Here is a 15,227-nt window from a genome sequence, read left to right on the forward strand (position 1 = left end):
AGAACAAGGACAGTTCAGACTACTGTAGGCATTATAAAAGATTATTAACTTGAATGAAAGTGTTGACAGTTGCTACATACTTATTTTGGGATAGGGAGTGGCACAGATACTAGTTTATAATTACTTAGCATTATTTAAAGAGGCTAATTCTTCATTTTATTGTTTGTACTTGTCATTTTACATTGATGTTTTCAGTAATCTCAATTTCTGACATTGATTGCAGGTAGAAAATATATACATAACAATATTTAAGTATGTGCATATTTGTACAAATCTAAAGCCTGAGTACTGATAGAGATATTGTGTAGATACTAAGATAAAGATAATATCAGTGATATTTCCAGTGATAATTCTGACTTTTGTAGGACTTAAGAGTAAACAAAACTGAACCTGTTTGTTCAGCCTTAGATAACTGAGATAGATATATATAGATTTTTTATTTTATTTTATTTTCTTAGTGATAACTGAGATAAATTTAAGCTAGTTTTTACCTGAATAGTTCAGGTCAGATTTAAGTGATTTTGTTAACTAAGGCATAGTATAAATGTAACCATTCATAGAAAATAAGGACATAGTAAAAATGACATCTTTATGTGTAAAACTGAAGTTGAGCTGGCTGTTTTAACATTTTTCGTAACAGGATGTCTGATTTTATGGTTATCTCTTAGTTTTTGTACTCAAACGGCCTCTGTGTTATATTTTATATTCACCTCTTTTTCATGAGGAAAGTTGCTTGCATTGGAAAGGAATAAGGTAATCAGTTATCTGATTTTATCTTAAATTCTGAATTAAGTGCACATTTTTCTTCTCTGAATGTCTTCTTTCCAGTTGAATACCTGTATATATTCAGAATATTTGTACATCTTAATGATGAAACATTAAATAGACTAAGATAAATTTTAGTCAGACTGTAATCTCAGCTTAAAATAGAAGATAGGAAATTCTTCCTTCAGGTGTTGGCCTTATTGTCTAAAATTTCTTTCTATTAAAAGTAGCATTGGATTGCTAATTCATGGTTTGATGTCTTTCCCTCATATTCAGCCCCTTTCATGATACTGAATTCTCATTAAGACTTACGCATATTAAAGGTTTGGGCATACAGAGGGAGAGAGAATCTCAAACAGGCTCCACACCCGGTTCAGAGCTCCATCCCAGGCTCTATCTCATGTCCCTGAAGTCTTGACCTGAGCTGAAATCAAGAGTTGCTGCTTAACTCACTGAGCCACCCGGGAGCCCTGATACTTTTTTTTAATTCAGTGAATGGGGACAATTGCAGTCAAATTCAGATACTGTAACTAATGTAAAACGTGTTAGTTTCTCTCCTTGGAATTTAAAGGAGTATTTTAAAAGATAAGAGATAAACTTTTGGTTTTGTTCCTCTATAGTTGGTCTTTGGGGTGTTTGTGCTTTCTGCAGCCTTCATTAATTAGTGGGTTTTAAGATCAGGATGATGATAGGAACTAAGATTTAATGAATACCTTATAAAATATTTCAGGCACTGTTAAATGGTTTATATACATTATATTTTATTTAGTCTTCATGATAATCAGTAGTGAGAATTATATGTTCAGAATCCCTGTTTCCTAGATATGGACATGAAACTTTAACAAGAGAGATAAATTCAACTTGGACACAGTCTTTCAGTGGGCTAATGAGTATGCCTTTTTATCCACACTACCTTATAATTTGTACATCAAAAGTAGATCGGACATCAGTGTTCTGTAGTGTTTCTGGGTAATACCATTTGAAAGGACTTGTTACTTTTGGATCCTTTACTTGATGTGGGTTTTTTTCCCTCCCAAGTTTTAGTGGATTTCGTGGACACACCTTTTTTTTTTTTTTTTTTTAGGTTGAGAAGTTGAAAATGCTAGCTAGTCCTGTTCCATGTTTCCCCCCACCCAGTTCTTTATGTAATTTTAGTTTTTATCTTAGGATGGCAGAGAAATAAGTAATATATTGCAGAGTAAACAATCTATTCTATTTGAAATAACCCCAAATGTTTTTCTATTAAATTATTTTATAGTATATTGTTCCAATGAACATCCTTACCCATTTCCCCAAATTTAGGGATTCTGGTTCAAATTTTTCATTGTGTGGTTTTTGCTTTTTTCTTCTTGGCACATAGGGTCTTAATTTAGTGATTTTTTATTGGAAAAAGTTTTAATATTTTCAGGAGTTAGAATAAACTGTTTTGTATGCTCTATCTAAGGAGTAATAGCAAACCTGGCACAAATTTTTTTGTACCAACCATTCATTTTGGATTTGGTTATCTGGTTTATTCTTATACCTCCTTTAAAAGATCTAACATAGATTAAGTGTTCCCAGGTTCAGACTTACCTCCTTGGCATAAAATTTATTGTTTTGAGAACACTGTACAAAATTTTATTGACATTTATTGTAGTTATTTACATGCTCTGATTTTAGCTTGTGGTAGGATTTCATATTACCTAAAAGGTTAAAAAAGTACAACTGTGTAAAGAGACCGTCAGTGCATTTGGCAAGATTATATTAATGTTTCCAAAGGATACTTTTATTTACAAGTAATACTTGTATTTTAGCCTGCTTATGCAAGGGGGTGGGTATTATATGACATTTTAGTGCCATCTATTGGACACTTCGTAAAATACCTTCAAAAACTCTTGTAAGTGTCTAAGGAGTAAACACGTTTTATCATAGGCTTTTATTGCTGACAGTGCTGTGCAAACATAATACCTTTTTCTCCCTAAAAGCAGTATTATTGATCAGTACATGTATTGTTAATAATAGGCTATACTTTTACTTGCCTTCCTGAAGAAAATTAGCCAAAACATGTAAACATTGTTAAACAGATAATTTAAAGATACTTATGTTTTAAAGCAATTTTTAAATTAAGAGAAAATACTGGTTTTTGGTATTTGAAAGAAATTTAGTTGGAGAAAAAGACATAGATAATATCTGTTGAAATATTTGTTGCTTAAGTATCGTTTGAATATTCTTAACAGTGGGTGCCATTTTGTTTATTTTTTAATAATGTAGACACTTCTGATTGTATCACAGTGAGTTAATTAATGAGGGGATGAGCATAGATAGGTGGAGTTTGTGTGTTTAAGGTTTGGAAAGTAATGAACTTGAAGAAGGGGCTGAGGTGCTGGTATACCATTAATACTCAGAAATCCGTGGTGGTACTGCATTTCAGATACGTATATGTACAAATAACTCATATAATGACACTAATATAGAGGAGGAGATCCTGCCCTTGAGCTTTCAGGAAAGACATTTTGTAAACTCATGTTGTTTATTATGTATGTAGCTTGGGAAAATGTTTCCCTGAATTTTTTAATGCAGTTAACAGTTTCATGTATTAGCTATAGGTTTTCACTTATGCGGTGTCTTTATAGGAATGAATAAAACAGACCAGTAAACTGTTTCATTATTAGTAACATTGTTGGCGTGCTTTGTTTCCTTTTTCCATTTCAAAGATTCTGCGTTTTGACTGTGTGTACTGCAGTCTGACCATATTTTCAAAAGCAAGAAACCGTATTCTTTCTCAGAAACCCAAAGGAATTTTCTTCAGCAGTCATGGTGAACGTCAAGAGTTCTGTAATTTCTAGTTGCTTCTGAGAATTTGTGGTGTCAGACATACATTTAGTTAGCTCTCAGTCTCTTGTTGACAGAATGATAGTTTCTGATTTTTAGGTTTTGATGCTACTTGAGACAAGATAGATTCTTGGGCTCTCCTAAGTAAAATGTTTGTTTTCATATGAATAACATATACTTTATGCCTTTACAAAATTTGTTATAAACCTTATACTGGTTTTTTATAAGAACATAAGAATAATGTTGATGCTGAGGATATGAGGACTAAATATGGTCTGTCCCATTAAAAAATAAATAAGATTTTAAGTATGTTTGGAATAATGGAGGGGAGGATAAGGAATTTGAAGTTAGAGACACTGGGTTTGAGTCTTGGCAGTATTATGTACTAGCTGCTTGCCTTTGTGGGAGAGGGTTATATCAAAATACCTGTACATAGTAAAGAACTTTGTGAATATTAAACTCTTAATTTGAGGTTTTGTAATTCTCTTTATAAGGAAAGTAAATAGATCTGAATGGCATATAATGAAGTCTGAAGTTTATGTCTGTACTTTTTAGCTTGTCCTATCTAATGCTTTTAGGTTGGCTGTACAGACTGTAATTCTGAGGAATGCTGAAGTGTGAGATAAATTTTTAAATATTTATAAAAGATTTTAGTTCCGACTTACATCAGTTTTGTATTTGATATGATCAAGTGAAAATTTAATTATGGTAAGGCACTTACCAAAATATTGATTGTATTTGTGTGTATTTTACATCTTATGAATCATAGATTGTGTGTAAAACTAGCTGTGGAGCAGAACTCTATCATACATCTTCATTGGAATCATTTGCCTTGTTCTGTCTGATACTACATTTGTAGTTTTATTTGGAGACACTGTAAAGAAACCTTTATGTGCAAAGGAATGCTTGAGGGAAAATTCCTGTACTTAATAAACTGTAACTTGATTATTATTCGTGTTGCCTCTCATATTCAGAATGTCAATAATATGTTTCTCCATTAATTTTGAAACTTCTAAATTTTGTGTGTTCTTTTTTTAATTGCGTTTTAAGGCTAGGGATTTTCTTGTTAAAGAGATAGGTGGTGTGCTTATTATTTTGAGTATTTTTTAAGTCACTCATCTTTTCATCTCCTTATTGTAGCAGTTTCTTTTATCGCTTAATACATGGGTAACTAGATAAATCTTTAAATAGTAAGAGTAATAATGTTTCTGATTCTCTTAATAATTAATGACCTCAGACTATAAAATTATATTCTTTTGCAGTATCCCTTTTACTATTCAGCGACTATGTGAATTGCTAACAGATCCAAGGAGAAACTATACAGGAACAGACAAATTTCTCAGAGGAGTAGAGAAGGTATTTATCTTAATCATTGGGATTATATTAAACTTTATTTCAGAAGAGAGCACTGAGTAAGTTCTGTTTCAGGCACCTTTTCTTCAGATAGATTTCCTGAAACATACCTGAAGTTTTTTTCCCAAATTATTTTCCTAATTTGGGAAAAACTAAGTTTTGGAGCAAGATTTAATAGAAGGGACACAGAGGGAGGACTTGTTGAACAGCAAAGTTTGGGGAATGCAGCTTACTGTCTTTTCAAAATTCCTAGCACACATTAGCATCAAAGGCTCTCCAAAGTTCTGGAATTGATATTTTAACTTTAGCTGTGTTTTGCACACTTATTACCCATGGAATTCATTTCTTCATTTCTGGACTTCAGAGGTGCACAACTTTGGAAAATCTGATGAAAAATTTAACTTAGATATTGAGAAAGATGTAGATCAGACTTAAGAATGAAGAAGTGTTGTGTTTTGTCGGTAAGGGATGTTGTAAGAGAAGGGCATATTGGATCTAGGAAACAGTGTGATGAACAAAGACATCCAGGTGTTTGAGGGAATAGTAAGTAGGAAATGGACTTGTTTGAAGTGAAGAACCAATGAGAGAGTCCTGTGAGAACCAAGATTGGACCAGTAGGTTGCTAATTCCCTCTGATTGATCCTAAAACATTGTCCAGTGTTCATTTTATGGTTATAATTCAGATTCAGTTTATTCTACCCTTGGAGCAGGAATCCAAAACCGTTACTTAATGTTTACAACCGATCTTAGGGCCTTACTGGATTAATTTGTTTTGTTGTGTTTCCATGCCCTTGATTTAATGAGATTTCAGAAGGGCAGGAAAGTGAAGTGATTCATCAGTACTTGGTTTGAGTTCATTGGACTTTTAATAATTAGATTTTGGCAATCTTTGAATGAAGAGGCAATCAAAGTAGTCATACCAGGAGTGTTCCTGTCACCAAATCAGGGCTGCAGTGTTTTGTATTTGGGTGACCATGGACCAGTTATATAACCTAAGTCTCAGTTTCTGATCTGTGAAATCTGGATAATACGACTGCAAAAGTGCTGCTGAAAAGCACTTCCTGTGGGTCATACTACACTTTTAATGAATATTGTCTATAGGAAAGTCAGTATTTCTGGGAAGATTGTATTATTAAAAAGTCTGAAGCTCTTTTTTTGAATGTATGATACTACTACACAAACTTTTGATTGTGTACTGCTTTTTAAGGAAATTCATTATACACGGCCTGAATACTTCAGTCTCTAAGTATCTTGGCATGATTTCTATCTAAAATAAGACTGCAGTTCCACTGTATTAAATTTGATACATATCAGGGTCCCAAAGTAGCTCCAGTAGAAGTAAAATAATACTGGCAGAAGGAGCACATGGTTTAGTAGGTTATTAGATTCAGTGTGTTAATTGTTTTAATTTCTCTTGTTGGATTAAAAATTTTTACTTTTAACCATTTATTTTCTTGTATTAGTAAAATTGGATAGATGGGGTGCCAGGGTGATTCTGAGAGCTTAAAAACAGATGGTTAACCTTTATGTCGTAGTGCTTTTCTGTATATTAAAGCATCAATTTTTGTTGTTGCAGAATGTGATGGTTGTTAGCTGTGTTTATCCTTCTTCAGAGTAAGTAAAGAAATTTTTAAAAATTTCTGTATATGCTGATTATGTAATTTCTGATATTTTCTAATATATAAGTATTTAAATTAGGTCACATTTATTTTATATGGAAATGATGCAGGAAAATATTTATAAATACTTATGAACCTACCACCCAGTCCTCAAGTAGAGTATTACCAATGATACCATCTGTATGTTTTTCTAGTAAAGAGGTTTGGATTAAAGTGATTGGTGATTTACTGTAATCTTAAGATTGTGGATTTATCGGGACACCTGGGTGGCTCAGTTGGTTGAGCGGCTGCCTTCGGCTCAGGTCATGATCCCAGCATCCTGGGATCGAGTCCCACATCAGGCTCCTTGCTCGGCAGGGAGCCTGCTTCTCTCTCTGCCTCTGCCTGCCATTCTGTCTGCCTGTGCTCGCTTGCTCTGCTCTCTCTCTCTGATAAATAAATAAAGTCTTAAAAAAAAAAAAAAGATTAAAAAAAAAAAAAAAAGATTGTGGATTTATGTACTGTCATGGTACTCAGGGCCCTGAGATCCCATCCTAGATACCTTGCCATGGCATGTCTGGGGGATAACTTCTAGGTTTGGAATAGTTCCTTGATAACTTTCCTCCTCATGATGGAAAAGTATTTCCAGTTGTCAAGATTTATATAGCAAATTAATGTGTTGGTTTAAGACACAATCCTTGGCACTATTAATGTTTTGTTACGATTGTTTGTCCTGGGAATTCAAGTGGGGTTAGCACTGTCCTACACTTCTACCTACTGGATGCTAATAATGCCCCCTTTTCCCTGAAAAATGTCTTCAGACATTGCCAAAAGTCCACTGGGACTGTGGGGTCCATGAAGGGGAATTGAGAGGAGAATGATGTCTTCTGTTAAGAAACACTGGATTTAGGGTACCTGGGTGGCCCAGTTGGTTGAGTGACTGCGTTAGGCTCAGGTCATGATCCAGGAGTTGTGGGATCAAGTCCCGCATCAGGCTCCCAGCTCCATGGGGACTCTGCTTCTCCCTCTGACCCTCTCGCATCTCATCTGCACGTGCTTTCTTTCTCTCTTTCAAATAAATAAAGAAAAATCTTTAAAAAGAAAAAAAGGCACTGGATTTATAAAATATCTGTGATTTTATAGATGATAACGTTGTTTGTTTTTAGAACTCTAGCAAGAATATACTTTAAATGAGATATTAAGGTAATCCCATAGTTAATGCTATTTCTTAAAGAACTCTGTTTAAGTTCTGTGACTGTGAGATTGTACAAAAGATCCTTTAGGCCTGTGGCTCTTATCAAAATTAAAGAATTAAAGTGTCTATAATAATGTTTTTTCCTTTTCTCATAGGAAAAATAATTCTAATAGTTTAAATCGAATGAATGGTGTTATGTTTCCTGGAAATTCACCAAGTTATACTGAACGGTGAGATTATTGATTTTAATATCCAGAGAGATTGTATATTCCTAATTTTGAGAAGCAGGTTCAATATATTTTCTTAAATAAAATTGGGCATTTTATGGAAGCCATAGAATATACTGAACAATTAATTTGGTAACCCTGAAATCTTGAAAGTCAAAGAGTAAATACTTCTGTGATGTGTTCACATAAGCAAACCTTGGGAGGGTGGCTTCTTACCAAAATGAGAAAATGATGTTCTTTATCTTATCCTAGGTCTAATATAAATGGGCCTGGAACACCCAGGCCACTTAATCGACCAAAGGTTTCTTTGTCAGTCCCCATGACAACAAATGGCTTGCCTGAGAGCGCAGACAGCAAAGAGTCAAACTTACAGCAAAATGAGGACAAAAATCACAGGTTTGTATGCTATTTATATTTAAAAACAGAATGTTTTCAAAATAGGTTGGCATTTATCCTTTCAGCACTCATTATCTACTGTATGCTGTTGTTTTGAGAGACACAGCAAGGTTTTAGTGTGGTCTATGGCTTCTGGACTTTTTCAGCAATAGCACATGATGAAGATAGTCCTAGAGAAGCTTAAAACTGCTAATTTATAATAGCATCTTAAGAAAGTAAAGTGATTATAATGCTTTCTATTTCTTGTTTTTGAAAGTAACCTGAAAAGAGAAAAGGTTTATCAGAGCTGAAAATTTTTAGTTATTTCTCATTGTAGATCATTAAAGGAAAGCTTTTATTTATATCCCAAAGCAGACTAAACAGGTGAGAGGTCTTAATGAGTATGTCCATCTGGAAGACTTGTAGTTCTCTTATGGAAAGGCATATAAGTTACTGGGAAATTGAACAGAAATGTCATATAACTTGTTGACTAGTTCTAGTGGGAAATATTTGTGACACAGTTGAGGTTCCCTTGAAATTATTCTCGTGTTTCTTTTTGTTCAGATGTTATAATTTAACTTTGACGCTGAAATGCAGTTTTAAAAATTATTAGACCTTAAAAATGAGAATGTGGAAGATGAAGAAAACAGTCTTATTAATGACATTTTAAAAAAACATTTACAGTGACTCTGAATCAGAAGGTTCCTCAGTGAGCCCTATAAAAAATAAACATCCTGATGAAGATGGTGTGGAGGCCGAGGGGCATGAGGTAAAAAGACTCAGGTTTGACAAAGAAAGCGAAGTCAGAGAGACAGCCAGTCAAACATCTTCCAGTGAAATTGCTTCGGTTATGGTAGAAGAAACAGAAGCATCGTCATCATCTCAGGATAAAGACAAGGAAAGTAGTTGTACCAGGCAGCACTGTACAGAAGAGGATGAAGAAGAGGATGAAGAGGAAGAAGGTATTTAGAGACCATCTGTAAAAGGGTGGAGTAAGGAGATCCTCAAATTCTTGTACTTCATTTTGCCTGAAAGAATTTAACATAATGGAACTCCTTATAATGCCGATGTTGGGCTTTTCTCCCACCTGTATGTATTTGCTGCTGAGTTTCAGGGGCTATGATTTGAACTGTAGAATATCAGAATTCATGAAACTTAACTGTGGAGGTATTTTGAAAATAAAATTTAACTACAACAACATTTGCTTATTTTTAGAGTCTTTTATGACATCAAGAGAAATGATCCCAGAAAGAAAAAATCAAGAAAAAGAATCTGATGATGCCTTAACTGTGAATGAAGAGACTTCTGAGGAAAATAATCAAATGGAGGAATCTGATCTAACTCGAGCTGAGAAAGATTTACATTCTGAAGGTAGTGCAAATACAGGCCCTGTAAGTAGTGGTTCTGATTGCCATGAGACAGAAGAATTAGTAGGATCCAACTCCAGTAAAACTGGAGAGATTCTCTCAGAGTCATCCATGGAAAATGAGGACGAAACCACAGAAGTCACAGATGAACCAATGGAACAAGACTAACTATTGAGAAACATGTAGATGCAGTATTTTACATACAGTTCTGGTTTTACACTGTATAAAACTTTTATGTAATAAAGTGGACCTTTAGTTTTACAAGAGAAGCAGGTTGTAAAATAAAGTACTTTATGGGATAAATCCTGAAAGAGTTGTACATGTAAGAACTGTGAATATCAGCTCCTCTGGGTCCTGCGTACCGCTGACTTTTTTCTTTTTTTTTTTCCTTCTCCTGGTCTTGTCAAATCAGTGGTTTGTGTATAGATTTTTTTTTTTTTTAAAGAATTGAAGTTTTTAAACTGGAAGGTAATAATTATAATTTTGAAAACCTTTTGGAGATTATCACACTTAGTTTATACATATGCAAGAAATCTTTCTGTCTTGTCTCTTTCTGACAACTCGAGCAGTTTTCATATTTTGTCATAGTTTCAACATTTTAACATGTGAATTATAGGGTTTCATGCTGGCTTCCAGATTTTATTGTTTGACTATGTACAATGGAACTTTAAGTCATATATACATATATATATATTATTCTAAGGGGGAAATGTTCTATTTTTCTGTTTCTATAAGAGATGAATACAGTGAATACTTTTTCTATTGGTAATGATTGAGTTCACCTCTTTCAGAAGACAGTTTCAGTTTCTCTTCTGAGTAATTAAAATAAAATCTGGCCCTTGTGAAACCCTGGAAATAAGTCTGTTGAAATACCAGGTTAAACACATTCCAAGAGATCTGTTCTAACTAAAATTCTTTTGTATACTTCTGAGGTGCCTGAGAAAAAGACTTCATTATTTATGAGAAAATACGCTTTATCTTGGAAACTGTGTTCAAACATTAGCTTACTATTTTGTAGAATGAATGCTGACATGAGACCATCTCAGAAGAACCCGGCAGGTTCCTTGACCTTTTGCTTGCTTTTCTGAACATTGTGAATATTACACATTTCTTTCTAAATTATTCTAGAGTATGCAAATGTCAATGGTATGAAACCCCACTGTACTGGAAGAATTAATATATTACTATAGTAATGTACTGGAGCTAAATGACTGAAGCTTTAGGGGTGCATAGAGACCACCATAATTTGTATGACATTTTGAAGTGAATTAAATATTTTTGAACATGCTTCTTCGACAGCCAGTGTTATATTTTTCAGATTAACACAAAGCACAATGATTACTCTAAACTCAATATTTTCAAATTCACATATTTAAAAGTCATGCAAGCTGCAACTTCCCTGTCAAAATTACTGGCTGCCAAATTTATACCTGTTTCTTCAGCTGTACCTTTTGATATTTAGAATTTTTAAATTTCTGTAAAGTAGATTTTGTAGAATGTAATGTGTTCACTGCCTTTGTGAAGCGGTATATAATTGTATAATTTCTGTGTGTAAACTGAATGCTTGGGCTTTCAATACAGTATTCATATAAAGCAATAAATATTAATGTTATAAAATATTCGAGTACATTTTTATCAAAATACAAAAGAATCCCTTTTTTAGTTTCAGATACCTGAAGTACACAGATGAACTTATAAAACTGATGCAAACAATTTCTGACACTGTATCATAATCTTTGGGGTGATGTGGGTGGCGACCACAACTTTTGCATTTTGACTACTTAAATTGCAATGACTAAAATTACCAAATGATTTGGCTCCGTTTGTGTTTATAGGGTAAATATACTACTGACTGACTTGACTGTCAGGTTCACAGCAGCTTGATGATATATTTAAGAATATGTCTAGTAGTTAAAATAAAAATTGAATATTGATTTACTGTACCCAGGAGGGGAGAAAAATCACACATTGTAAATTTTTAAAAATTTTTTTGCAAAAATGTTGAAGCCAATTTTAAATGTGACATTCATTTGTAGTGACCTATTGACCTATTATTTTGTTGAGGGATATTTTGCCAATGAGAACAGATTTTAAACATTTTAATTTTAGAAATTTTGAAATTTTCTTTAGGATATTTATGAAATTATTGTCAATAAACATATTCTTTAAGATCCTGTGACCTTTTGATATTTTTTGTTTTAATTGTGCCATGGACCATTTGTAAACAAATCAATTTACTTTTGTTGGTCATAAGTTGAAGATTTAGCGTCATGACTTTGAGGTCTGTGGTTTTATTTGTAAACTTGCAATTGCTATTTTTGCAAGGGCAAATGTATTTCTTTATTAAATAAAGTACAATAATGGTGAATGTACCAAAATGCCATCACTTAACTCTATGAGAGATCTGCATTTTAATCTATAGTTTAATAGTTTTAATATTTATTAGATATTCATATGTTGATCATAGATCAAACTTGTTGCTGTTCATACAGATAATTGTAGAATGCTCACGGAATATCTCCTTTAGGATAGGTGGAATACTTCTGTAGTTAAACTGGGAAACCTTGTTCAGCTGGTTTAAGATACTGATGCCCATTTGGAAGTAGATTTCCGCAAGTATGCATAGGTGCACTTACACAGACTTTGCTTAAATGAAAATGTCAGTTGTAATAGTAACTGATTCGGATGTGAATTTTTTAAAGGCTGATTTTAGGCACATTTTCTTACATCAGCAAAGTCATATTAAAGATCTAAGTGGAGAAGCAAGACCTCAGTGATTAAAAATGTTATTTTTCCTTTTTTTGGCCTTGAGCAGATTGTTTACCTATTAGAATCTAGACTCTGAACCCAACATGTAAAAAAAGAACTTGAAATGCTGATGAGGATAGAGAATAATATGTAATATGTTTTACCTTTTAAAAAAGTAAAAATATCCTAATACATTTTAAAAATTACATCTTTCAGTTCTGAAAATGTAGCAGAACAGAAATAAGTGGTGGAAAATGTCATATTTTAAATGTTGATTATTAAATAAATTTAATCCAGTTAGGGATTATTGTAACTACACCTTTCATCAATGTGGACAGAGCAGTGGAATTCCCCGTCAGAGAGCTAAACCCTTTGGCTTGGAAAGGCGTTCCAGAAATCCTGTGCCAGAAGGTGTAGCCTGTTAAAGCATGGAGGTTCAGAGTACTTTGTTTTGCTGGTGTAGATAGGCATGTATTTATGCATTTTTGCATTTGTAAAATCAGTAATTTTTCAAATAATGTAAATGTAATATACTAGTTTACTTATAAAGGTACTGGGCAGAATCTATAGCTGCTACAATGTTTATGAGAAATGTAACGTGATAAGGATGAAAATGCAACTTGTAGAACCAAAGGAAATAAAAATTTTGGATAGTGTTTCAAGTTGTCTTCTGAACAGGAGTTTCTTAATTACATTGGTTTTGATCAAATGAAGCTCAGTTCTCTTGAGATTTGTGCTGATCATAAAATGGATAAATGCAAAAACACCTTGTAATTTTATGTGGAATTATTATAATTAGGTTTATTGGATTATTGGCCTAATAAGAATGCTAGTATGTATTGGTTAGGATACATCTAATATTTCACATTTAAAAAATAATCAGTACACTTCAGAATTTTCTTTTATTTCAATTTGGAGCCTAGATTACTTTGCCAAATGTATTATTTTCATAATGCAATAAAATATAAATTAGAAGAATATATGTGTGGAATTACTTTATTTTCTCTGTCCCAACTCCTCCTCCTCAGTCACTTTAGATGGTTTAGGATCCGTAAGCATTACCTGGTCTGTAAGGGAAAAAGCTTAATGCAGGAATTTATTGTACCTCTGTTTCTTAAGTCTTAAGGATTTCCGCGTGGAGGGTGCAGCTGACATGAATGGACAACTCAAACCTGGTATCTGACACAAGTCCTGATTCACCTTACAAAAAAGTTCTCTTTTGGCATAATTTGGCACTAATTTGCATGCATGGATACACAATATCTGTACTGGAATCATTTTAGAAAGGTTTCTTTCAGACAGTTACATGATTAGAAGTGTAGAATTGCCCTAAATGGAGAGAATGGATTCCGTTTTCTAAAAATCCTGGGTTCTTGTTTCTTTTATGTATTGCATAGTAGATGATAGTAAATAGTAACACCTGGGGCTTTGGATTCAGAAGCTAGTACCAATTAGCATGTGCCTGAATTTAAATATTTTTGAATTTCAGCTTCATATTTGATCTCTAACTTACCCATAGACAACTTTAGTAAACAGACTTGGTGGTACAGAGTTTTGGGGTAACTTGATAGACTGATTGTTGCACTAAACAGGATGACAATGGACCATCTCTGGCTACTTGACATTCTAGAATACTATTTCCTGTTGTATTCTAATGGTTGACTTTTTTTTTTTTTCCCCTCCAAAATTCAGCAGTAGAGTTTGTGGCTTAGGTTTATACTAACAGGCTTTTTTTCTTTCCCCCCAAAGGCAATGGGTTTTTAAACTCAAAATAATGATAAGTATCAACAACTCCATTTCCCAGTCTGCACGTTCCACTGTTTCACTAATTTTTATACTGGCACAAGCTAACCTGTGCTTGGCAAATGGTTAACAGCTGAAATCAGATGAGCTTTGTGGATACTCTTAGCACAATCCATTTTGGGATTCCTAAATTCACTAATCCTACAGTTACTTTCTACCCAATTGAAGGGTTCTGAGTTATCTGAAGCATTTCTTTGCTGCTGGGTTTATGGAGTTGAGAGCATTACACACAGTTGGATGTTTTTGACACTGTCCCAGTTAACAGAAGAGGTAGGGTCAATAAAACCAGCGTCCCCAGGCCTATAGAAAGGCACGGCACATTGTCACTTGATGGTGGACAGGTGTTTCTCCCAAGTTGGACGTACAGGCAAACCAGTCAAGTCGTCTTTAATGTGTTACGGTGGGACTTGATACTTGGTTACAGTTGAGTAGGTTTGCTAGTGTTAATGCATATATTTCCTGAAAATTTGAGGGTTAAGTATGTGGTAGGTATTGGACTATCTTCATTTTGGATATATATTTTTTAAAGATTTTATTTATTTATTTGACAGAGATCACAAGTAGGCAGAGAGGCAGGCTGAGAGAGAGAGAGGAGGAAGCAGGCTCCCCGCTGAGCAGAGAGCCCGATGTGGGGCTTGATCCCAGGACCCTGGGATCATGACCTGAGCGAAGGCAGAGGCTTTAATCCACTGAGCCACCCAGCACCCCCTGGATATTTTTCTTTACATTTTTTGTAATTTAGCATGGAAAGGTAAGCTTAGTTGATGATGACTAGCAATTGCCATGTGCATTTAGGAATGCACAGTCTTCCACTTTTCAACTTGGATGGGTTCCTAAAATTAAATTGGGCAACTTGTATGAGTTGTGTATTTGGGGGCTAAAAGAATAAACATCCATTTCCTACGTTTGAGAGATTTAGTCACCTTAGGAGGACAATAAGCAGTCCACAAGGTTTGAACTAAGGGTGGTTGGTCTGCGACTTGAG

At 34.0% G+C, this 15,227-nt stretch overlaps 1 protein-coding gene across 1 annotated transcript in view; it reads left to right on the plus strand.

Moving 5' to 3' along the window:
- PPP4R2 (protein phosphatase 4 regulatory subunit 2) overlaps positions 1–13,417 on the plus strand; it is a 52,351-nt gene extending 38,934 nt beyond the window's left edge. The window contains exons 4-9 of the mRNA XM_059161513.1: positions 4,839–4,932; positions 6,506–6,543; positions 7,878–7,952; positions 8,202–8,345; positions 9,009–9,286; positions 9,540–13,417. Coding sequence (XP_059017496.1) covers positions 4,839–4,932; positions 6,506–6,543; positions 7,878–7,952; positions 8,202–8,345; positions 9,009–9,286; positions 9,540–9,859 — 949 coding nt within the window. The 3' untranslated portion in view covers positions 9,860–13,417. The remainder of the gene's footprint in view (positions 1–4,838; positions 4,933–6,505; positions 6,544–7,877; positions 7,953–8,201; positions 8,346–9,008; positions 9,287–9,539) is intronic.
- Positions 13,418–15,227: the final 1,810 nt, after the last annotated feature.

The sequence above is a fragment of the Mustela lutreola genome, chromosome 2, assembly GCF_030435805.1.
Source record: "Mustela lutreola isolate mMusLut2 chromosome 2, mMusLut2.pri, whole genome shotgun sequence".
NCBI classification, from domain to species: Eukaryota; Metazoa; Chordata; class Mammalia; order Carnivora; family Mustelidae; genus Mustela; species Mustela lutreola.